General features: G+C 45.5%; 1 protein-coding gene across 21 annotated transcripts in view; it reads left to right on the top strand.

Moving 5' to 3' along the window:
• Positions 1-23,512, top strand: part of MPDZ (multiple PDZ domain crumbs cell polarity complex component) — a 136,785-nt gene that overhangs the window by 95,164 nt on the left and 18,109 nt on the right. For 14 of the 21 annotated variants that reach the window (XM_030566726.1, XM_030566728.1, XM_030566734.1 and 11 more), the window contains 7 exons: positions 1,199-1,291; positions 10,748-10,910; positions 16,250-16,446; positions 21,088-21,179; positions 21,493-21,583; positions 21,909-21,989; positions 23,397-23,489. In XM_030566726.1, the coding sequence (XP_030422586.1) occupies positions 1,199-1,291; positions 10,748-10,910; positions 16,250-16,446; positions 21,088-21,179; positions 21,493-21,583; positions 21,909-21,989; positions 23,397-23,489 (810 nt within the window). The remainder of the gene's footprint in view (positions 1-1,198; positions 1,292-10,747; positions 10,911-16,249; positions 16,447-21,087; positions 21,180-21,492; positions 21,584-21,908; positions 21,990-23,396; positions 23,490-23,512) is intronic. The other 7 variants (XM_030566743.1, XM_030566742.1, XM_030566740.1 and 4 more) reach the window with 2 other exon arrangements.

Raw genomic sequence — 23,512 nt, 5'->3', positions numbered from 1 at the left:
AACAGTGTTAGGCTCATAGCTGCAAATAATTTTGGCCAGCATAGCAGCCGGTTCCCTTGTAGAACTTATTTGCATGAATTTAGGACACTCCTATCTACTACAGAACATCAGAGTGGTTGCCTCTTTCTTTTAAGTGAGCACGTTTGTTTCAAAACAGTTCTGATCTTGCAATACAGTACGAGAACTGCATCAGTGGCATAAAACAAAGGTTAAAAATGTTGATGGTAAGTGAGAAGAGGAAAGTAACTAGTATTGTCTCAGGAAAAGCCAGCTAATTCTTATTTTGTTAAGCCATAAACCCAATAAAGTTTACTAAAAAAAGTGGTCCTTCTCACTTAGCTGCACATATTTAATGACAGTATGCTATAAGATCCTGTATTACTAAAACTTAATTACTTCTGCAAAATATCCTGCTGCCCATTTATTAGTATGCTGTTGTTTACTTGTCAAAATAAAAGCACAAACTAAATTTTGCGCTACCTTTTCCACAAATTGTTCTTATGTTTGTTCTTTTCCTGATTTGCAGAATTTGTATCCAGGTCATAAATGCGAATTAGTGACATTCTAATATAGATCCATTGAATCATTTGGCTATCGTCAGATAATAATGAAAGAAGGCAAATTTTTCATCTTCTCACTCATGAAATTTTAAGACACTAAGTATGTGTATGAATGTGCTTTTATGCTATGTATACCAATTCTGAATTCCTTATTTAGCAAAAAAGCTGCCGTTTATATCAGTGGGAGTTTTATCTAAGTAAGGACCATGAGGATTGGATCAAAAGACTATAGGGGGAGATTTCTGGAGGTACCAATGGCACTTATGTGCCTAATTCCTGTTGGCTTTCAGTGGGAGTTGGGTGCCTGACTGCTGTTTGTGCCTTTAGAAATCCTCACTATATATAATAGTGGAAATACTAGCTTCATACTTCCTATAGAATGAGGAAAGAAGACCATAACATATGGGGAGGATAAAACTGGTAGACTGTTCTTCTACTCATCATTTAATGTCACCAATGTGTATGAAGCGAATGTAAATGTACAGCCTTGCCTGCCTTCGCCTACAGATGTCTTTTAGCATAGCATGTGAAATGGGCATTGTTTAACACAAGAAACTGTGTGGTCTATTCTATAAGCCACAAGGTTTTATTTTAAACCTCCCTTCTTTGTTGTTTAGTTCCTTTTGTTTTCTTTTTAGCTGCCTTTCAAGCAGCACAACCTTTTCTATGGGCCTGCTACCATCAGCAGCACTAATCCATTTGCTGATTCTCCTCAGTTCAACACTAACAAGGTTGGATGACATCTGATTGTCTTTATTGGTTCACCGAACGTTATTTATGTGCTTCTGCGTCACTTGTGTGTCCTTCTGTGTTTGTGTTTTTACCACATTTGGGTAAAATACTGTGCTGGTGAGGATAGAAGTTCTCCATGATAAATAAGAATGTGTAGAAGTATTGTACAAATGCCAGCTATGTAATCATAAGATCTAAGACTGATATTTTCAGAGCCCCCTAGAGGAGTTTGGTAGTTTCGAAAACCTCAGCCTAATATTGAAATGGCTTTTCTCAATGGCAGAGGTATTTTATCATCATTTGTTTGTATGTCGGTCCTTTCTCTGCATGTGTGTGGTTAGGGGTTTCCTACTTTATTTTTGCCATGAACAATGTGTCAGTACCTCACATTGTAAGATGGTGACAACTTTTTTGGAAATTCTTGCACTGTACCACCAGCAGGGTGCCAACACTTTTTGGAAATCTAGAAAAGTTAGATTCTTCTCTTCATGATTGGTGCTAATGCAAGTTATGCATGTGAAGGGAGAGACTAGACCTCTAACGCATCCCTAATTAAAGACGAAATCCTATCTGCATGTACATGCACACAGCTCTGATTTTGCACAGTCACTTATCGCTCCTCATGCATCTGGGGAATGAATTCAGTTATAAATCTGTGCTTCCTCAATTTTTGTATTTTTCCCTTAATCTCATAACAATCTCAAAATGTATAAAGAGCGTGGACTGGCTATATAACTGTATATGTATGTTTTTGAAAACTGTGCCCACACTTACAGTTCTGAAGTAAGAAGAATAGAAGTGTAACAGAGGTAATTGCTTATAATTTCTAAATAAGCAGTTGTTACAAAAAAAATCATGTTGCACATAATTACATGCAAAAACTTACATTCTTGCAAATATTAGAAAAGTGAAAACCACCCCTATCTGAACCCTACTCCCACGGCATCTTTTTGCTTTTTCTGCCAGATTTTTGTGAAGAAAATTATGAAGGCCCTGATTCAGTAAGATACTTGCTGAATCAGGAGTTAATTAGGTCATGTAAACAGTTTTCTCCATTTTAAAATAAAATGTGTGAATTTACTGCAGTTTACAAAATACACCTGTCATTTAAAAATATGTATACATTAGTTCACATTGCTAATGCTACATATTGTCGAAGGTACTGTAGTATATGGATTGCTGTTTTCTGTTACTGTTAGGGTTGCCTTCCATTGTTCCCCAACTAACCCTTTTGCCCCCACACCGTTTAAGGTTTGTCTCTATGTGAAAGTTACAGTAACTTGTGATTGTGTGTCGCATCCTTTTTGTGCTGTGTTTTGTTGATGCCTGTTTGTACGTGGCATGTGGTAATTTCGGAAAGTACCGATCTTCCTTCCAGATCGGTCTGCAACATTGAAAGTGATACTGCTGTCCATTCACTGCCATTATAAATACATGCTTGTTGTGACTAGAGCTACATGGGTAGCCAAAAGGCTCCATGTGTTGTCAGATGTTTGCATTTCGGTATGTTATGAGTCAAAATATTTTTTACCTTTTGTATAGGGCCCAATTCAGAGAACAAAGGTCTTGTATGTAAATAAAAGGGCCAAATTCTGTCCTCAGAGATGCATGCATACCTTCAAATGACTTTGGAAGAAAGAATTTGGTCCTGTACATTTTTAATTGTTGTTAGGACTTTGATTTACTCTGCTTGCAGAGAAGACTTCAAGCTTTTATCTGCTTGCATATCAGCATTTGCTTCAAATTAAAACAGAGTTTATACATGTACATATAGTGAGACATAAGGAAACGTTCCTTGTTCATCAATATATGGCACTTTGTACTTTCTTTTAATGATAAATTCACTGGAATTGATTCGTACATACAGAGGTACACCCATCCTTCCAGAGCTACTAGATAGCAAACCATCTTATTGTTGTCTTGATCATTGTCTTCAGTACTGCAACATTTTAGGCACTTCCATTGCTCACAAAGAACAAGACTAAAATGATGCATTACTCTGAGTTAGTAATTGTAAACTACATTGAATCAGTCGGTTCTTCTTCGAGTGATTGCTCATATCCATTCCAGTTAGGTGTACGCGCCGCGCGTGCACATTCGTCGGAAAACTTTTACCCTAGCAACTCAGTGGGCCGGCAGGTCGCCCCCTAGAGTGGCGCCACCATGGCGCTTGATATATACTCCTGCCGGCCCACCCGCTCCTCAGTTCCTTCTTACCGCCCGTGTCGGTCGTTGGAACAGTGGAGCGTGGCTTAGCTGACCTCCACTTCCCTAGCTACTCGTATTTCTCGTATATAGTTACGCAGTTATAACCCTTTTATATATATATTTGTATAGTTATACGTGTTTTCTTTGCTAACATGGTTAGTTTAGTTAGCGGGGTTCAGGAAGTAGCCCCTTCCATGAGCCCAGTGCCGGAGCCCATGCATGGCTCACCGGGTTTTAAAATGGGCCCGGCCTGCCAGAAGCCGCGGCCGAAGGGAGATCTACATGACTCCTGTTTGAAGTGCCTCAGGGAATCACACTTGACAGCTAAGTGCCCCATTTGCAAGGCTTTTAAGCCGAGAACAAAAAGGTGCGGGACTTTCACTTACCCCTCCACCTTGGGTGCCGAGCGATGTTCAAGCGGCGGGCAGAAGCGCCTCCTCGGCACCGGACCCCGCCGGTACTACCAAGGCCTTTCGGCACCGGCCGTCGCCGGCACCGATGTCGACTCGGCACCGCTCCCTTCTTCCGAGGTCGAGAAAGCCTACGATTCCTGCTGGTGCCTGGCGGCTCCCCGGCACGCGCCGTGGTTGAGCCCCCTGCTCCCGCTGCTTCCGTGCCACCTGCATCGCAGCCAGAGAGCTCGCCTAAGTTGCATTACCCGGCACCGACACCTGCAGAGGCACCGATGACATCGGCACCGTCGATTCCAGTCCCCCAGGGCCACTGAATCCGGTGCCTGGCAGCTCCCCGGCTCACGCCGTGTTAGAGCTTACTGCTCCTGCTGCTTCTGTGCCAACTGCACCGCAGCTAGAGAGCTCGTCTAAGATGGTTCGCCCGGCACCGACGACGTCGGCACCGTCGATCCCGGTCCCACGAGGGCCGTAGAATCCGGTGCCTGACGGCTCCCCGGCACGCGCCGTGGTTGAGCTACTGCTCCTGCTGCTTCCGTGCCAGCGGCACCGCAGCCAGAGAGCTCGTCTAAGTCGGATCGCCCGGCGCCGACACCTGCTACGGCACCGATGACGTCGACACCGTCGATCCCGGTCCCACGAGGGCCGTAGAATCCGGTGCCTGACGGCTCCCCGGCACGCGCCGTGGTTGAGCTACTGCTCCTGCTGCTTCCGTGCCAGCGGCACCGCAGCCAGAGGGCTCGTCTAAGTCGGATCGCCCGGCACCGACACCTGCTGCGGTACCGATGACGTCGGCACCGTCGATCCCGGTCCCACAAGGGCCGTAGAATCCGGTGCCTGACGGCTCCCCGGCACGTGCCGTGGTTGAGCTACTGCTCCTGCTGCTTCCGTGCCAACAGCACCGCAGCCAGAGAGCTCGTCTAAGTCGGATCGCCTGGCACTGACACCTGCTACGGCACCGACGACGTCGGCACCGTCGATCCCGGTCCCACAAGGGCCGTAGAATCCGGTGCCTGATGGCTCCCCGGCACGCGCCGTGGTTGAGCTACTGCTCCGGCTGCTTCCGTGCCAACGGCACCGCAGCCAGAGGGCTAGTCTAAGTCGGATTGCCCGGCACCGACGCCTCTGAGGCACCGACAACGTCGGCACCGTCGATTCCAGTCCCACAAGGGCTATCGAATCCGGTGCCCAACGGCTCCCCAGCACGCGCCGTGGTTGAGCGTATTGCTCCCGCTGCTTCCGTGCTGACGACACCGCAGCCAGACAGCTTATCTAACTCGGATCGCCCGGCACCAATACCTACCGAAGCTCTGATGACCTCAGTACCGTTGATCCCGGTCCCACGAGGGCCGTCAAATCCGGTGCCTGACAGCTCCCCAGTATGCACTGTGGTTGAGCCTGCTGTTCCCTTCACGCCGGAGACGTTACCAACGGCGAGGGCTCTCAGTGCCATGACAGAGTCAATGCTGCCTGACCCCGGCACCGCCGGTGCGGGTAATACAGTCTCTTCAGGTGACTGTCCTCTGTCAGCACAGCAGAGCGGCACCGTTCATGATCACGGTCCCGCAGACACTCCAAGTCCTGTCGGCACGCCGGACACCACTGGCAGTCCCGGTGCTGTTTTCCTCGGTACTGGTCGCACTCGCTGCACCGGGCGGTATCCCGTTCGCCGACCCGCTATCGGCACCGTTCCGACTCCTGGCACCGTGGCAGGTACCTTGACTCCTGTAGCCTTTCACCGAGCCTCGAGATCTCGGTCGACCTCCCGACACCGTTCTGGTTGCGGATCTGGATCTCGTTCCAGGTACCGATACGCCTCCTGGTGCCGGCCCCCGGTGCCGAGTTGGGCAAGGTCCGAATGAGTCAGAGACTCTGCCTGTGCCTTCTTTTAGTACCTCCATGGCCGTCCGGACACGCATCCGTGTCATCCCATATGCGCAGATTTTATGCTCAGGACCACGATCCTGATATGATGGCCAGCGGGCGCCAGCCCCGAAGCAGAAAGAGGCTTGGCGAATGAACCTGCTTGGCCGCCAGGTGTACTCTGCAGGGGCCCTGCAACAAGCCTTGCTTAGCTGCGATAATTATAGCACCTGGGTGAAGGAGTTTCTCCCTCAAAACTCCCACCAGGAGTTCGCTGCCGTCTTGGAGGACGGGGGAAAGAAGGTTCCCAGAGCGTCCCTCCAGGCCTCGTTGGACGCAGCAGACTCTACGGCCAGCACTCTGGCCTTGGGTGTCACCATGAGGTGCATTTCATGGCTTCAGGTTTTAAACCTCCGGCCGGAGCTGCAGTATGCCATTCAGGATTTACCCTTTGTTGGTAAAGGCATCTTCGCGGCAGAGACAGCCCCAGACTGCGAAGCCTGATGGACAATAGGGTCCTAATGCGTCTCAGCATGTATACGCCAGCGACCAAACGCAGGCCTTTCTGGCCCCAGCCGCCATACTCTGTGCCTAGCCAGAGGCAGAACTCTGGCAAACGGCAAGGCCAAGGTGGTCGCAGACGAACGTCAGGACCCCTAAAGAGCCATAGTCAAGGTCCCTCGCAATTACCACTGGGGCCAAAGACGGACCTTCCAAGGTTCACCTGAGGGCGGTGTACCAGTTGCAGGACGGGATCCCGATCCCGCTTTCTCCTGGCATGGCCCCAGTTACTTTCAGATCGCTGGGTCCTGCGCACGATGGAGCATAGGTACCACCTTTAATTTGCTCCAGCCCTGTCCCCCTTCAGTGGACGAAAGGGGCAAGGGGTTTTACTCCCGTTATGCCCTAGTCCCCCACTCGAACACAGGTCTCAGACCTTCCTGGTCCTGCACGGACTCAACCGGTTTAGGATAAGGTTGAAGTTCTGCATGGTATCCCTGGGAACCATTATTCCATCCTTGCCTCCTGGGGGCTACTATGCCGCCCTGGATATGAAGGACGCGTACTTTCGCAATGCCATCTTCCCTCCGCACGGGAGATGCCTCCGCTTTATAGCCAACGGTCAATACTCCCGGTTTACGGCCATAGTCGCCGCCTACCGTCGCTGATGTCGGATATGCCTTTTTCCGTATCTGGACGATTCGCTTATCCGAGGAGACTCTGAGACACAAACCACTCAGCACGTGGGCATCGTCACGGTCTTATTCACAGGTCAAGGCCTGCTGTTTACTATAGAGCAATCCACTCTGGTTCCCACGCAGAGGTTGGGCTTCCTAGGGGCTATCCTGGTCTCCTACCTAGCCGGAGCCTGCTTATCACAACTGCGGTTTTAGACGATGGCAACAATCATCTGAGGTCTGAAGGCTTTCCCAACGACCTCAGCTCGTTCTTGTCTCAGTCTCCTGGGTCCATGGTTGCCCGCAAGTTTGTAACCAAACACGCCAAGCTCCGCCTCCGTCCTCTCCAAGTCCGGCCCACCTCGGCGTACCGCTTGGACAGGGAGCCAATGGTCATGGTAGTCACCGTTCCCTCGAACGCCTTAGGCTCCCTAGAGTGGTGGCTAACTCCCTCCTTGGTGTGGACAGGGAGGCGGTTTCATCCGCCCCAGCCCTCACTGCCCCTGACGGCGGACGCATCATCTCTCTGCTCGAGTGCTCATGGTCACCTCCGAGCTTAAGGCCTTTGGTCTTCTAGGGAGCTGGCATTCCTCATCAATGCCCCAAAAATGAGAGTAGTCCGCCTGGCATGCCAGGGGTTCCAGCGGCAGCTGCGAGGCCGTTGTATCTCGGTGTTTACAGCCAACACAACGGCCAGGTGCTTCATAAGTATTCAGGGGGGACATAATCCTCCCCCCTTTTTTGTCAGGAGGCCATCCATTTCCGGGTCTTTTGCATGGCCCACTCGATGGAGCTGGCGACGTCCTTTCTCCCAGGCGTTCGGAACGTCTTAACTCTTTGACTCAGCAGGTCTTTCCTGTCTTACCAGTGATCACTCTGCCCCATGTGAGGCGTCCCGCTTTCCGGAAGTGGAGATGTTTCCTCACACAGACCTGTTCGCTCACCGCGAGAGCAGGAAATGCCAGGTGTTCTGCTCCTTCCAAGGTCTCTCCTCGGAATCGATCTTGGACGCATTCCTGATGCCGTGGAAAGGCCGACTGCATCATGCCTTCCCACTGTTCCCACTGGTTCATTAGGTCCTGCTCAAACTCCGCAGGGGCAGAGCGCGCATCATCATGATCACTCCAGAGTGGTCCAGGCAGCACTGACATACCACGTTGCTCGGCCTGTCAACCCAGACCTCATCTCTCAGGGCAACGACAGGCTTCGTCACTCGGACCTGCAGCCTCTTCGCCTCACGGTGGCTGCTGCGTACCTGAGTCGGGGTGACAGGCAGCCTTCCACCTGGTCAACGTACCGGGCCAGGTGGAAGCGTTTCTTTTACAGCTGCAATACGCTCGATCTTGCTCCTGCTGAGGTCTTGATCCCCTCTATTTGGCCTGCCTCTGGCTTTCAGCGGCAGGACCTGGCGGTATCATCGCTGAGGATACACTCAGCAGCCATCTCTACCTTCCAGCAGGCTGAGATGAACGTTCAGTGTTCTCACGCTCTATGGGTTCGAGGTCCCTCAAGGGCTTAGAGCGCTTGCACCCTCGGGTGCGCCGCCCAGCCCCGACCTGGGACCTCAACCTAGTCTTGGCCAGACGGGTCTCTGAGATCAGAGCTCTTACGGGGGTTCCGCCGTACACTAGGTTTCACAAAGACAAGGTGCAGTTATGACCGCACCCGGCTTTCCTCCCTAAGGTGGTTTTGGCCTTTCATGTTACCCACAGCTCAACGCAATGGGCACAACCGTTGCACTCCTTGGACATCTGTGGAGTGCTCGCATTATATTGTGCTGACATAACCATTTCCTAAGGTGCCCCAGCTCTGTCCCGGTAGCGGGCCAAAGGGAGGGCTTGCTTGTTTTCCTCTCAGAGGATCTCATCTGGGGTGATGGCGGACATCCCCACTTGTTATGATTTGGCTCATATTTCCCCAAGCCACATCACCGTGCATTCTACCAGGGCTCAGGCTTCATCTGCCGCCTTGCTGGCTCGTGTTTCTACCCACGAGATCTGTCGCGAAGCTCCATTGTTCCTCGGTCCCTACCTTTGCTTCGCAGTATGCCCTGGTTCAGCAGTCAAGAGAGGCTGTAGCCTCTGGCTCAGCAGTTTTATTCTGCCACATTTCACTCCGACCCCACCGCCTTTGTAAGGCTTGGGATTCACCTAACTGGAATGGATATGAGCAATCACTCGAAGAAGAAAAGACGGTTACTCACCTTTGTAACTGTTGTTCTTCGAGATGTGTTGCTCATATCCATTCCACACCCGCCCTCCTTCCCCACTGTCGGAGTAGCCGGCAAGAAGGAACTGAGGAGCGGGTGGGCCGGCAGGAGTATATATCAAGCGCCATGGTGGCGCCACTCTAGGGGGCGACCTGCCGGCCCACTGAGTTGCTAGGGTAAAAGTTTTCCGACGAATGTGCACGCGCGGCGCGTACACCTAACTGGAATGGATATGAGCAACACATCTCGAAGAACAACAGTTACAAAGGTGAGTAACCGTCTTTTCATATCCTTCCCTAATCTTTGTGTACACCCCCCCCCCCACACACACACAAACACCTGCATTAATTTAAGGTTATATGGCCTCCAGTGAATATATAGGAAGTGCTTATTGAGTTTCTGGAACTCCTCTACCCTCACCTTGAGGTAACATTCTGCTACTTACTTTTTTCAGTTAGGAATATGCATTTTAAGCATAAAAGTACAGCATGAATGCTAATATGTGCTTTTGCTGCCACCCGACACCGATTCTGAAGTTTAGGAACTGTTTTGCAATAAGTGTGGTTTATGAAACATCACCTTCCCTGTGCACATCAGTGTTTGAGTTTTTCAGAGAGTGCTCCCACAATTTAGATTATAGTAAGTATCTGACTGTATAATGAGAGTTTTGCCAGACTAAGGAGTTGAGGGTATGACCATGATTTACAGTAGTAATTTGCGTGCATATACACCTCTACCTCGATATAACGTTGTCCTCGGCAGCCAAAAAATCTTACTGCGTTATAGGTGAAACCGCGTTATATCGAACTTGCTTTGATCCACCGGAGTGCACAGCTCCACCTCCCTGCAGCACTGCTTTCCGCGTTATATCCGAATTCGTGTTATATCAGGTCGCGTTATATCGAGGTAGAGGAGTAGTTTTGTTTTAATTTTTTTAATCGAAATGAATCACAAGACCAAGAGTTGTTCCCCCCCTCCCCTTACGCCAATTCTTTCTCCTTTGTGACATGACTGTTCATAGGTTGTATAGAAGACAAGTAAAGGACTTGGAAGAAGGTATTCTTGTGTTCTTCGCACTTGTTTTGTTTTTTTAAATAGGCCTTTCTACCAACATTTCAACTAAATATTCTTTTTACAAGATTCTTCAATACTACCTTAACTCCTTTCCTCCATCTTTCCCATTTGTATATATACAAAATCATAGCAGAAGAAATTGTTTAGTGACTTAGTTTTTTTTTTTAGACATAAAATAGAAAATCTGTGCAAATTGGATATAGAAAATATTCAATTCAGTTTTCACACAAGGTTGTTTCTCAGGCAAAGAGCAACACACAAAACTTCACTGAATTGGGCTTTTAATGTCAGTTCTGTTCGCTTAAAAATACATTAGTCCTTCTTGCCTAGTGTTCTTTACATCTCTGATATCCTGATGCCTCTGTATGCTATGTGCTTTGTTGAGAATTCCTGGTGCTTGGTATTTAAATTTCAAAGCTATAGTCATTGCCATTTTTATATTTTCATGTACTAGATTGCCCTGCTCTAGAGTCTGCATATATTTAGCCACAGCATTTTTCTTGTTCTCCACAGGCGTCCAGTCAGTCAGATTCAGAACCAGAAAAGACTTCATTTAGTAACTTGCCTCTGCCCCCTCCTTCAGCATTTTCAGAAATGAACTGTGAAATTGCACAGTCATCTTCCAGCAAAACTGAAGAGGATGTGGAAGATGATGATGAGTTTGGTTACAGCTGGAGTAAGTTTACTTTTTGTGCTATTTGAAATGCTCAGCATTGAAATAGTAATGATGTGGAGTAGGTTGGGGTGCAAGTTGAACTCCTTCATTTTCATCTATCTGGGTATAAAATGTTATTTTCAGCTTTTAACTTTTGCTTGGACAGTCGCACATTCTTGAAACACAAAATCATGTGCCCTTGTTTTGTGCATTCAGTTTCGATGCTGGTCCTGGTAAATGTAGGTTCTACCTTGCACATAATGAACTGCAATAACAGTTTTAATGTAGTATATGTCACCCATTGTAATTGCATATACAGTTCTGTTATCTGAATGTAATCTCACTTGCAGTTAAAATATAGATGTGCGTGGGCAGACAGGGGGTCTAGTGCTTTTAGAAAAAATCTTCGGGGGGAGGGGGGAAACCAAACACTCCTAGAAATGTGGGAATGGAAGGGACCTCGAGAGGTTGCCTAGTCTGTTCCCCCACATTGAGTGAATACCAAGTATACCTAGACCATCTGTAATGGGGGGCACTCACATCTTGACTGCCCGCTGATACTTCGGACCTTTTCCTGCTCCTGGACACCTATTGTAGGTTGTTGACTTTGCTAGGCAGGTCTTCAGTGACTCAGCGCTCCAGCTAGGTCACAGAGTCAAAATGGATGAACCCCTTCTCACGTAGCAGAGTTCAACAAAATGTCAGCCCTCACCAGTGTCTTCAGCCTTTTAAGTCCTGCTCTTCACTCGGTCTTCTAACCAAGCCTTGTTCCCTTTTCAGGCCTTAGGTCACTTTCTCAGTGGCTGGTGGGGAAACTTGGGCTGGTTGACTACTCTGGGTCCCAACCTATGGACCCTATAAACAGCAGCCACTTACTGCTTCCTTGGTTGGTTGCTGCGATGTTCCCTGGGCCTCTTCCCATCTGGTCTCTTCTTTTACCTCTGTTCCAGACCTTAAGGCTAGAGCTCCTATCAAATGCAGCCCAAGGAACTCTTTTGACCAGAGTGGAGTAGAGCCCTGCATGGGATTTTCTTTTATCCCACTCCCGCTATTATGGCAGCGGTCCTGTGGGATTCCAGTCCTGCTGCAGGGCTCTAGAGTGGGGCACTTTCCTTGCCTCTCTGGTTCTAGCCAGGGACTGACCTGTTCAGACCTTGCCGCTTCTTTTATCTGAGCCTGCTGGGCTCTCATTGGCTGCTTCTGTGCAGCCTTTCTAGGCAGGCCTGGAGGACCCATCTTCACTGCTCCTTCCAGAGGTGGGTGTAGCAGGACCTCAGGGGTCATGAAGGGCCAGGCACACCTTGTCAGACTATCTGTGAGAGGTGTTTGTCTAACCTGATCGTGAGAACATCCAGTGATGAGGATTCCAGACCCTCCCTTAGAAGCCTATTTCCAGTGATTAACTACCCTTATAGTTAGAATGTTTTCCTAATACCTTACCTCTATCTTCCTTGCTACAAATTAAGGCAATTACTCTCTTACATGTCCTTACTTGGACATGGAGAGCAATTTATCACCGTCCTCTTTGTAACAGCCCTCAACATATTTGAAGACTGTTGTCAGCTCCCCCCTCAAAATGTTCCATTCTTTTCAACCTTTCCTTGTAAGTCAGGTTTTCTAAATCTTCTGTCATTTTTGTTGTTCTCTGGACAAACTTCAGTTTGTTCACAACTTTCCTAAAGTATGGTGCCCAGAACTGATTACAGTATTCCAGCTGAGGCCTCATCAGTGCCAATTAGTGGGACAATTACCTCCTGTGTCTTACATATGACACCCTAAAATATAAGCCTTTTTTGCAACTGTATTACATTGTTGTTATATTCATTTTGTGATCCACTATAACTAGGGCCCTAATTAGCAGTCCATTTTGGTCAATTTCATAGTTGTAGGATTTTTAAAATAATAAATTTAATTATTTCAGCTATTTAAATCTGAAATTTCTTGGTCTTGTAATTGTGGGGGTCCTTGCCCCGAAAGGAGTTGTGTGTGGGGGGGTGAATCGCAAGGTTATTGTAGGGGGGATTGTGGTACAACGACCCTTACTTCTGCGCTGCTGCTGGTGGCAGTGCTGCCTTCAGAGCTGGGCAGCTGGAGGAGGGCAGCTTCTGGCTGGGAGTCCAGCTCTGAAGGCAGAGCTGCTGCCGGCAGCAGCACAGAAATAAGGATGGGCTGGTATGGTATTGCCATCCTTACTTCTGTGCTGCTACAGGCTTGCCCCCCCACCCCCCTGCAAATCTCTTTTCGCTCAGAACCCGTAATTTGAGAAACCATGGTCTCCCCTGTGAAATCTGTATAGTATAGGGTAAAAGCACACAAAAGACCAGATTTCACAGTCCATGATGTGTTTTCCTGGCGTGAATTTGGTAGGGCCCTAACTATAATCTCAGATCTTTTTCAGTAGTACCTAGCCAGTTATTCCCCATTTTGTATTTGTGCATTTGATTTTTCCTTCCTAAATGAAGTTCTTCGCTCGTCTTTATTGAATTTCATCTTGTTGATTTCAGACTACTTCTCCAGTTTGTCATGGTAATTTTGAATTTTAATCCTGTCCTCAAAAATGCTTGTGATCCCTCAAGGCTTGGCATCATCCACAGATTTTATGTGCATACGATCCACCCTATTATCAAAGTCATAAGTGAAAATTTTGAGCAGTACTGGTTTCAGGACAGACCCCTGCGAGACCCCTAGCAATATCCTCCCATTATTAATTATGCTTTGATATGGTCTTTCAACCAGTTATGAATGTATCTTTGTAGTAATTTCATTTAGATCAGATTTCCCTAGTTTGCTTATATGAGTGTCATTTGGGACTGTCAAAAGCCTTACTAAAATCAAGATGTATCACATCTACAGCTTCACCCCCATCCACTTGGCTAGTAACCCTGTTAAAGATGGAAATGATATTGGTTTGGTTTGGCAAGATTTGTTCTTGACAATTCCATGTTGGTTGTTACTTATTACCCTATTATCCTGTACATATGTACAAATTGTTTAATAATTTGTTCCAGAATCTTTCCAGGTATCAAAGTTAGATGGGTTGGTTTATAATTCCCTGGTCCCCCTTTGTTTCCCTTTTAAAAGATAGGTACTGTGTTTGCTCTTCTCCCGTCCTCTGGGACCTCACCTGGCCTCCATGAGTTTTCAAAGATAGTTGTTCCAAGATTGCTTCAGCTAGTACCTTAAGCATCCTAGGGTGAATTTCATCAGGTCCTGCTGACTTGAATACATCTAACTTACCTAAATATTTTTAACCTGTTCTTTTCTCATCCAGGCTTGTGTTCTTTCTCCTTTATTGTTAATATTAATTGCATTAAATATCTGGCGATAATTAACCTTTTTAGTAAAGACTGAAGCAAATTAGGCAGTAAGCAACTTAGCCATCTTGATGTCATCCATTATTAGCTCTTCTTCCCCACTCAGTAGTGGACATGCATTTTCCTTCCTCTTTCTCTTGTTTTTAATGCTTTTATAGGCCATCTTTTTGCCTTTGATGTCTATACATTTTGTGTTTTAGCCTTGCTGATTTTGTCCCTGCATCCTTGTGCTGTTCTTTTGGAAAAATTGCTAAGGATGAATACGTTTCCACTTTTTCTGGATTCCTTTTTTATTTTCAGATTGTTAAAGAACTTCTGATGTTGACCTTGTACTGTTCTTCCTGTCTTTCCTTCATATTGGAAAAGGTTGCTCTTGTGTTTTTAATGTTGTCTCTGAGAAACTGTCAGCTCTCCTCAACTCCTTTTTGCCTTAGTTTTTCTTCCCCTGAATTTTACCTATCAGTTCTCTGAATTTGTTCAAATCCTTGTACTGCTACGCTCATGCTTTAGACTCATGAATTCTATTATTCCATGTTCACTTTCACCCAGATTGGCTTCCAGCTTCAGATTCGCAGCTAATTAATCCCTGTTGATAAGAAACAAGTCTAACATGGTTGCCCTCTGGTTACGTCCGCCACTTACTGCAACAAGAAGTTGTCCCCGGTATGCTCTAAGAATGTACTGAATGTTTTTGCTTTTGCTGGATTACTTTTCAAACAGATATTTCTTTAGTTACATTCCTCCATTATTACAGGGCTTGTGTTTTGGATATTTCTCTTGGTAGTTCTAGAAATCTTTCATCCATCTCCTTCTGATTTGGTGGTCTGTAGTGGACCCCCACCATGATGTTTCCTATTTTTCACCATTTATGCTGATCTGCTCAGTCATACCTGTCAGTATCATTAATTCTCACATTAGTGAGCAGCATGGGATAATTGTCAGAGGGACAGATGAGCCTTGGCAGCCTTTCCACAAAGTCTCAGACATAGGCTCCAGTCAGGCAGCACATTTCCTGGGACATCAGGTCAGAAGACGGATGCCTCCATCCCCCTCAAAAGGAAGTCCCTGACCATTAGCCCCCTTTATCTCCTTCTCTTGGGTGTGGTGGCCATGAACCTCCCAGCCTTGGGATGAGTTGGCTGCTCTTCCTCAGCCACTGTGCCCTGCTCATCTCCTGTTTTCTGTACAGCATATCACTTCTTGACCTCAATGGAAGTAGGACCTTGGAGTGAGGTGGAGCACTTTCTGCTGCCCAAGCTGGCTAGCAGCCAATCTTCTCCCCCCAGAGCAGCTGGTTCTCCTTCTTCCCCTGGTGGTGCTGTATTCTGTTCCAGCTGGCTACATTATCCATCCTGGACGTCTTCATGTACATCCCGTCAGTATGTCCTTGTGCTTCTGGCAAATGAGCCACACCTCCTGCAGCTCTCTTACCTGCTTCCTGAGTGACGCCACCAAGAGTTTCCTCTTGTACTGGGAGTGTTTCTCCCTTCCTGGCTTTCTTCAGCAAGGATGTGCAGGTTGCATTCCCAGCAAGTCAAGACCATGAGCTGAGTGGAAGCATACAGGATCAGGATGCCTGGCTGGGCAGGGACTCCGCAGGTACAGGCCAAGGAAGAGGTAGCAGTGGTGTTAGCAGTGCAGTGTTTTCCTGCCACTGAAGATTCTTTCTTGCAGAGTACCTACAAGTTAAGGGGTTTGTTGAGGAGCTCAACTGGCTAACTCCCATAGTCTCCCAGCTGCCTTTGTCTCACCAGCCATGTGTCCATGTGAAAGATGTTTTATTTATTGGTATCGGGGAAGAAACCCAGAGAAAATAATTTAAAATGTTCATTTTAAACCCAGCCCCCAAGCAACTGGGAAGCATTGTTACAAGTGACATTAGTTTTAGCTGAAAAAGGGAGTAGTTTGTGCTGCTTCAGGGATGCAGGGATTCTGTTGTTGGATAATGCCTGTTGCGCACTAAAGCTGATTAGCTGAATGACTTGTAAAGGGTTCTAATATGAATTCAAGCCCTTCTCCCCCAACCTTTTTTCCCCTTACGTTTAGAAAAGATCACACAGCGTTATGGAAATCTACCAGGGGACCTGCACATGATAGAGCTGGAAAAAGGAAGGACTGGTTTGGGACTTAGCCTTGCTGGCAACAAAGACCGGTCCAGGATGAGTGTCTTCATAGTGGGAATTGATCCAAATGGGGCAGCTGGAAAAGATGGAAGGTTACAGATTGCAGATGAGTTACTAGAGGTAAGTTTCTAGCAGTTGTACTTAAAAGTGAACATGTTGACTATAGAGGCAGTAGAGTGGTAGTTTCTTGGTGCAATATATAGCCTTGAGTTAACTATATAGCCTTGTAATACCAAAATTATTTCTTTGAAATCACATTTTCATTCTGGCATGTGCCTAATGGTTGAGGTTTGGAGGCTTTTTTCTTCAGTCAGACCACTGCTGCATAACATTTTATATACAGTACGTAAAGAACGCAGCTTTGGCATCATGGAGCAGGGTGGGTAGGAGGAATTAGTTTTTGAACTAAGAAAAATACTGTGTCATACTGTGATAGTCCTTCTGAGGTTCTCCCACTAGATTCTGTGGACTGCTGCAGGCCATTGTTGTTACAGCTCTGTCTATATTGTTTATACATCCGTCACATGAAATGAAAGGGAAAAAAGAAATCTGGAACAGCTGTATTTGTATCTTGGGCTTTAATGATTTAATAATCTATTTAGGCTGCTTACACATGGTGTCAAGGTTCCTTCCCCACTCTGAATTTTAGGGTACAGATGTGGGGACCTGCATGGACTCTTCTAAGCTTAATTACTAGCTTAGATTTGGTATCGCCGCCACCGCCCCCAAGTACCACCCTTTTCCCTGGATAGTCTTGAGAGACTTCACCAATTCCCTGGTGAGTCCAGATCCAATCCCCTTGGATCTAAAAACAAGGAGAAATCAATCAGGTATTAAGAAAAGACTTTTAATTAAAGAAAAGAAAGGTAAAAGAAAACCCTCTGGGAGAGATTAGCATACCAGCTACTCTCACAGACAACAGATTTAAAACACAGACGATGTTCCCCTGGGCACAAATTTAGTTACACAAAAAAATTTGATTCTACCTCTAATTGCATAAGACAGGTTATAAAGAAATAAACGTAAACCTATTTATTCCTTTCTTAACTTACTACTCTGATAAGAGGCTGGTTCCATGATCTTTTTCACTCCGGATGAAACTGAAACTCTAAACAAAGGAAAAACTTCCCTCCTTCCTTTTGAAACATCTTGTTCCCCCATCGGTTCCTCTGGTCAGGTGTTAGCTAGGCTAGGTGAACTTTTTAACCCTTTACAGGTAAAAGAGGCATTAACCCTTAACCATCTGTTTATGACACATGGTATCCAGTGATGTCAGGACCCTTGTTGCACAGACGGGATCCTCATTCTAAACCACTGTTGGTTTTTTTGTCTAACGTGTAAAGCTTTTTTTTTTTAAATACTGTCTCAGTTCAATAGATGGCACTTGCAGCAGTTGCTGTCTTATAACTTTTGCGCTCCTTTTCCTTTTGGTGTAGGGTGACATTCTGCCTGTTGCACAGAACTGGCAAGGCCATCTCCACCACTTCAGCTGTGTGGTGGGGCTATGCAAAGGGGAATGCCAGTGGAAAGGAGATGTGGGGGCAGGGAGGCACAGCAACTCCTGAGAGGCACTGTGCCAGTTCCAAATAGGCTGATGCAGAAACACGCGCTTTCAGACCAGCGGAAAAGCTATGGGATCTGTCATGGTATAATTCCCCACTCTGAACCTTAGCGTCCAAAAGATGGGGTACCAGCATGAATTCCTCTAAGCTCAATTACCAGCTTAGAACCTGTAGCGCTGCCACCAACCAGGAATTCCAATGCCTGGTACACTCTGGTCCCCCCAAAACCTTGCCCGGGGACCCCCACAACCCAGACCCTCTGGATCTTAACACAAGGAAAGTAAACCCTTTCCCTCACCGTTGCCTCTCCCAGGCTTCCCCTCCCTGGGTTACCCTGGAAGATCACTGTGATTCAAATCTTAAAACAGAGAGGAAAATGCACCTTCCCCCCTCCTTCTCTCTTCCCCTTCCAGATCCTCCCTGAGAGAGACAGTAATCCTAACACAGAGAGAAATTAGCTTCTCTCTCCCCCTTCCCTCCTTTCTCCCCACCAATTCCCTGGTGAATCCAGACCCCGTCCCCTGTGGTCTCACACCAGAATAAAAAAAACAATCAGGTTCTTAAACAAGAAACTTTTAATTAAAGAGAGAAAAACAGTAAAAATTGTCTTTGTAAATTTAAAATGGAATATGTTACAGGGTCTTTCAGCTATAGACGGGAATACCCTCCCAGCCTAAGTATTCAAGTACAAATTAAAATCCTTTCAGCAAAATACCAATTTGAACTCCTTCCAGCCAAATACACATTTGCAAATAAAGAAAACAACCATAAGCCTAACTTGCTTTATCTACCTAGTACTCACTATTCTGAACTTATAAGAACCTGTATCGAAGAGATTGGAGAGAAATCTGGTTGCACATCTGATCCCTCTGAGCCCGCAGAGTGAACAACAACCAAAAACTAACAGCACACACACAAACTTCCCTCCCTCAAGATTTGAAAGTATCCTGTCCTCTGATCGGTCCTCTGGTCAGGTGACAGCCAGGCTCACTGTTTTTGTTAACCCTTTCCAGGCAAAAGAGATATGAAGCACTTTTGTTCTATTAAATCTTACTTATCTGTTTATGATAGGATCCGTGACTGTGGGGATCCGCTGAGATGAGGGTATTCACATACTGGCTGCCGAGGCCCAGTTTTCACTACAAAGGACTTTTTTCAAATCAACCAAAATGTCTTTTCATATAGAGCTTGATCATGCAGGATCAACTTTCATTGACCCTCAAACCAGCGCCCAGAACTGTACAAACAAAGGTTTCCACCCTAAGGCACTGAGAGCTGGTTCCATTCATTCATTCATTCATTCATTGCAGCGCTAAATGGACACTGAGGGCTCTCTGCCACGCCGATCTTGTGAATGCCAAGACTATAACAGGGTTCAAAAAAGAACTAGATAAATTCATGGAAGATAGTTCCATAAATGGCTAGTAGCCAAGATGGGCAGGATGGTGTCCCTAGCCTCTGTTTGTCAGAAGCTGTGAATGGGCAACGTGGGATGAATCACTTGATGATTACCTGTTCCATTTATTTCCTCTGAAGCACCTGGCATTGGCCACTGTCGGAAGACAGAATACTGGCCTAGGTGGACCTTTGTTCTGACCCAGTACGACCATTCTTATGATTGTCTCACTCCTTTTGCTCCTCCAGAGCCTTCCTGCTAACCACCACCACCCCTGTCCTCCCCTCACACTTCCCTTTGTACCTGTCTTCCATGCTACTTCTGTGTTTGTAATTCCTTCCTTCTCCTCATGCCTCCATACTCTCCTTCAAATCCTTCCTTTAAAATGCTTCTACAGTTCTCTCTCCAAGTGCTCACCACAGCTTTTGTGATTACGCCGGCAAGTGTTGCTTGTAAACCGCATTGTCTGAGTAAATGAGTGCCTGATTGTGCAAAAACAGGAGTAACTTTCCTGACATGAAAATTCCCTTCAGTTTCAATAAGACTTGTCCTAAACAGATGGTTAAAGGTTAATGTCTCTTTTACCTGTAAAGGGTTAAAAAGTTCACCTAGCCTAGCTAACACCTGACCAGAGGAACCGATGGGGGAACAAGATGTTTCAAAAGGAAGGAGGGAAGTTTTTCCTTTGTTGAGAGTTTCATTTCAGCTGGAGTGAAAAAGATCAAGGAACCAGCCTCTTATCAGAGTAATAAGTTTAGAAAGGAATAAATAGGTTTATGTTTATTTCTTTGTAACCTGTCTTATGCAATTAGAGGTAGAATCAAATTTTTTTGTGTAACTAAATTTGTGCCCAGGGGAACATCGTCTGTGTTTTAAATCTGTTGTCTGTGATAGTAGCTGGTATGCTAATCTCTCCCAGAGGGTTTTCTTTTACCTTTCTTTTCTTTAATTAAAAGCCTTTTTCTTAATACCTGATTGATTTCTCCTTTTTTTAAGATCCAAGGGGATTGGATCTGGACTCACCAGGGAATTGGTGAAGGAGTCTCTCAAGGCTACCCAGGGAGGAGAAGGCTTGGGGGGGAAAGGGAGTGATCCAGACACTGAAAATTCTGGATGGTGGCAGCGATACCAGATCTAAGCTAGTAATTAAGCTTAGAAGTGTCCATGCAGGTCCCCGCATCTGTATCCTAAAGTTCAGAGTGGGGAAGGAACCTTGACAAGACTACTCAAGCAAGTAATCACACACACACACACACACACACACACACACACACACACACACACACACACACACACACACACACACACACACACACACACACACACGGTTAGAGGATCCAACTCTCAGTGCCTTAGGGTGGGAACCCTTGTTTGTTCAGTTCTGGGCACTGTTTTGAGAGTCAATGAATAATGATAACTTTCTTGTTGGATAAAGGCAGTTCATTTACTTGTACTTACAACTGGTAGCCTTTTCCTATGACTCGGTTCTGTCTGCTGCTAGTGAGTCATGAAGTGATCAATGGCAAATGGAAATAAATGATATGCCTAAAGGCAAGCCATTGTAACCTAGAGAAGGACATTTTTCAGCACACTGAGAGAGTCTAGAGCCAAACCAGCATTGGGAGGAATGTGATGAACTAGAGGAGTAAAAACAGAGTGTTGTATATTGCAGAGTAAATTTTTAAAATGATGTTTAAGAGGTGATGGTGAAAGAAGATAAGTGTTTGTAGTAGGTCACTTAAGCTGGTGGAAATTTAGGGAAATTAACATTCTGAGCCATATTTACCATTCTCCTTCATCTAGATCAATGGACAAATTCTCTATGGAAGAACTCACCAGAATGCTTCCTCAATAATCAAATGTGCACCATCTAAAGTGAAAATCATCTTTATCAGGTAAGCAGTGTTTAAAGTGTCTTTCCTACAGTAATCTTTAACATGTTTAAAAATGAATTTTTTCACAAGCTGTTTTTATACAAAAAAATTAAGTCTTCCCAATATCACAGTTTTGTCACAGAAGTACATCACCAAAATTACCTGGGTAAGTCCAACATTTGGACTTTACAGGTTATGTATTTTCTTTTTTGTGTTTTGATCTGCATCTTGACTGCCAAAAATAAAACAAAATAAGAAATGAAGGTAGTAAAATTAAACTTGTGAATAGAACTATGGTGATTCTTCAACACGTATGTGCTTTAATATATTGCAGAAATAAAGATGCAGTGAATCAGATGGCTGTTTGCCCTGGGAAATCAATAGAACCTTCCCTTTCCCCTTCAGGGACTCCTCAAAATCAAGAGGTAATCTAAACATTGTGTGAGTCTATTTGAGCTTTCAGGAGGAAAAATACTCTAATATTTCTTATATTTTACAGCAGAAAAAGTCCTAGTGGAAAACCTGATGGGGTTTTAGCATAGCAGTTGAACATTTTGGTCCTGATGCTGCTGTCAGTTTACACCGATGTAAATGAGGCGTAGCTACAGGAAAGTCATTGAAATTATACCAATGTAAAATTAGCTTGAGGGGGAGTCAGACCCACCATATGTTTGTTCAGTTTTTAAGGGTACACCAAATGCCTGTTTTTAAAATACAGTTGTGCATTGCTAAATTGTCTTCCTCTCTCAGGGCCAACCAAGTGCTACAAATCCTGTTACGGCTATAGACTTAAATACATATAAAAATATTCAGCATGTGGAACTCCCTAAGGTAAATTTATATTTTGACTAAATTTATATCAGTGCAAGCTTATTGTTGCAGGATTTCTCTTCTGTGATTGTGTCCCCCTGGAAACGGAGGGACTGTTCCTCCCCTTGGAGGGTGAGACGGACCACTGGCAATTTTATTCTATTTGCAGGTGGTTCCCAAAACTCTCCTTAAAGCAGCAGTTGGGCCCAGAAACTCCTCAGCATCTCAGCTAGGCGCTCCTCCCACGTAGTTGAAATTTAGCACATCCCATAGCTACATTTCTCAGGAATAATGCACTGCTTGTCTCATGGCTGCAAAGTTTTCAGTAAACAGCAGCAAGGGCCCAGCACAGACACTTCTGGAGATTTTGGAGGTCTCGTGCGATCAAGAAAAGGTAGGCAAGAGAGTCAGGAGACAGATGTAGGAAGACCAGCTATGTTGCACTGGAAAACTAAGCGTGGTGAAACCTCCATGGTACATTTTGGGGTTGCGCCATCTCTGTCCTTCTGTGAACTAGTTTGACGTAAACAAAACTGTTTGGATTGAGAGCACGGAGCAAAGTTTGGTTAGGACTTACCTGTGACTGTCCAGGTGAAATCATTGACTAAATTGTTCCAAGTAACTTAATTAGCAGACTGCAAGCACCAAATCCCAAGGACAGTGTATCCAGGAATAATATATACTTTGCTACCAGAAATCATGCATCTTCTGGGAGAAAGGAGCAATGTGGTCTCTGAATATGCACCTGCTAGAGGAGGGAAGGAAAATGTTTGTTGCTTTTTTTATAAACTCATAAAAGCTAGCTGCATGCACTAGACTTTAAGCTCTGAGAGTTGAAAGTTGCTGTTTAGTCTATATGCACCATTGCCATCTAGTCTTTTCCATCTAACTGGGAATAGATATTACAGATAACAGAATCCAAATAGTAATTTGTTTGTGGGTGAGGAAGCCAGGGAAAATTCACCCCACCCCCACAAAACATTAAACATTTTCACTGAAAGAGAATGTATTTTTCCCTTTTCTACATTTCCCACTCTTCTATATGTTTTCCTGTGGTCTGCAGTATCATTTGTTTAACCATGGTATGCCACCCTATTTTCATCATTTCACAGCTTCAAAACTTTTGGTGTGGCTTCCTCCCATTTAAGAATTGCTCAAATGAATCACTGTTAAAATCCATTAAAATTTAGAATGTCACAAGTTAGAATTCAAAGCATTTCAAGCTTATTTAGATTCTCTTACCCATTCATGGGTTAGAGAAAGTGAGTCCTTTCCAAATAAGTCTTTAATATTTATTTCAAGCTTTGAGACTTCATGAAACATCAAACTTCTATGACATCTACAAACTTCAGTAGGTTCACATGAATATGTGTAGTTCAACTTTGATAAATGTAGCACCTTATTGACTGTACATTCCTATTCCCACAGGATCAAGGGGGATTGGGTATTGCCATCAGTGAAGAAGACACACTTAATGGAGTGGTTATTAAAAGCTTAACAGATCATGGTGCAGCCGCAAAGGTGAGAATTATAAATGACGACAC

Source organism: Gopherus evgoodei, chromosome 6 (assembly GCF_007399415.2).
Source record: "Gopherus evgoodei ecotype Sinaloan lineage chromosome 6, rGopEvg1_v1.p, whole genome shotgun sequence".
Taxonomy (NCBI): Eukaryota; Metazoa; Chordata; order Testudines; family Testudinidae; genus Gopherus; species Gopherus evgoodei.
Note: the sequence above shows the minus strand (reverse complement) of the source record. Positions and strands in the feature narration are given on the sequence as shown.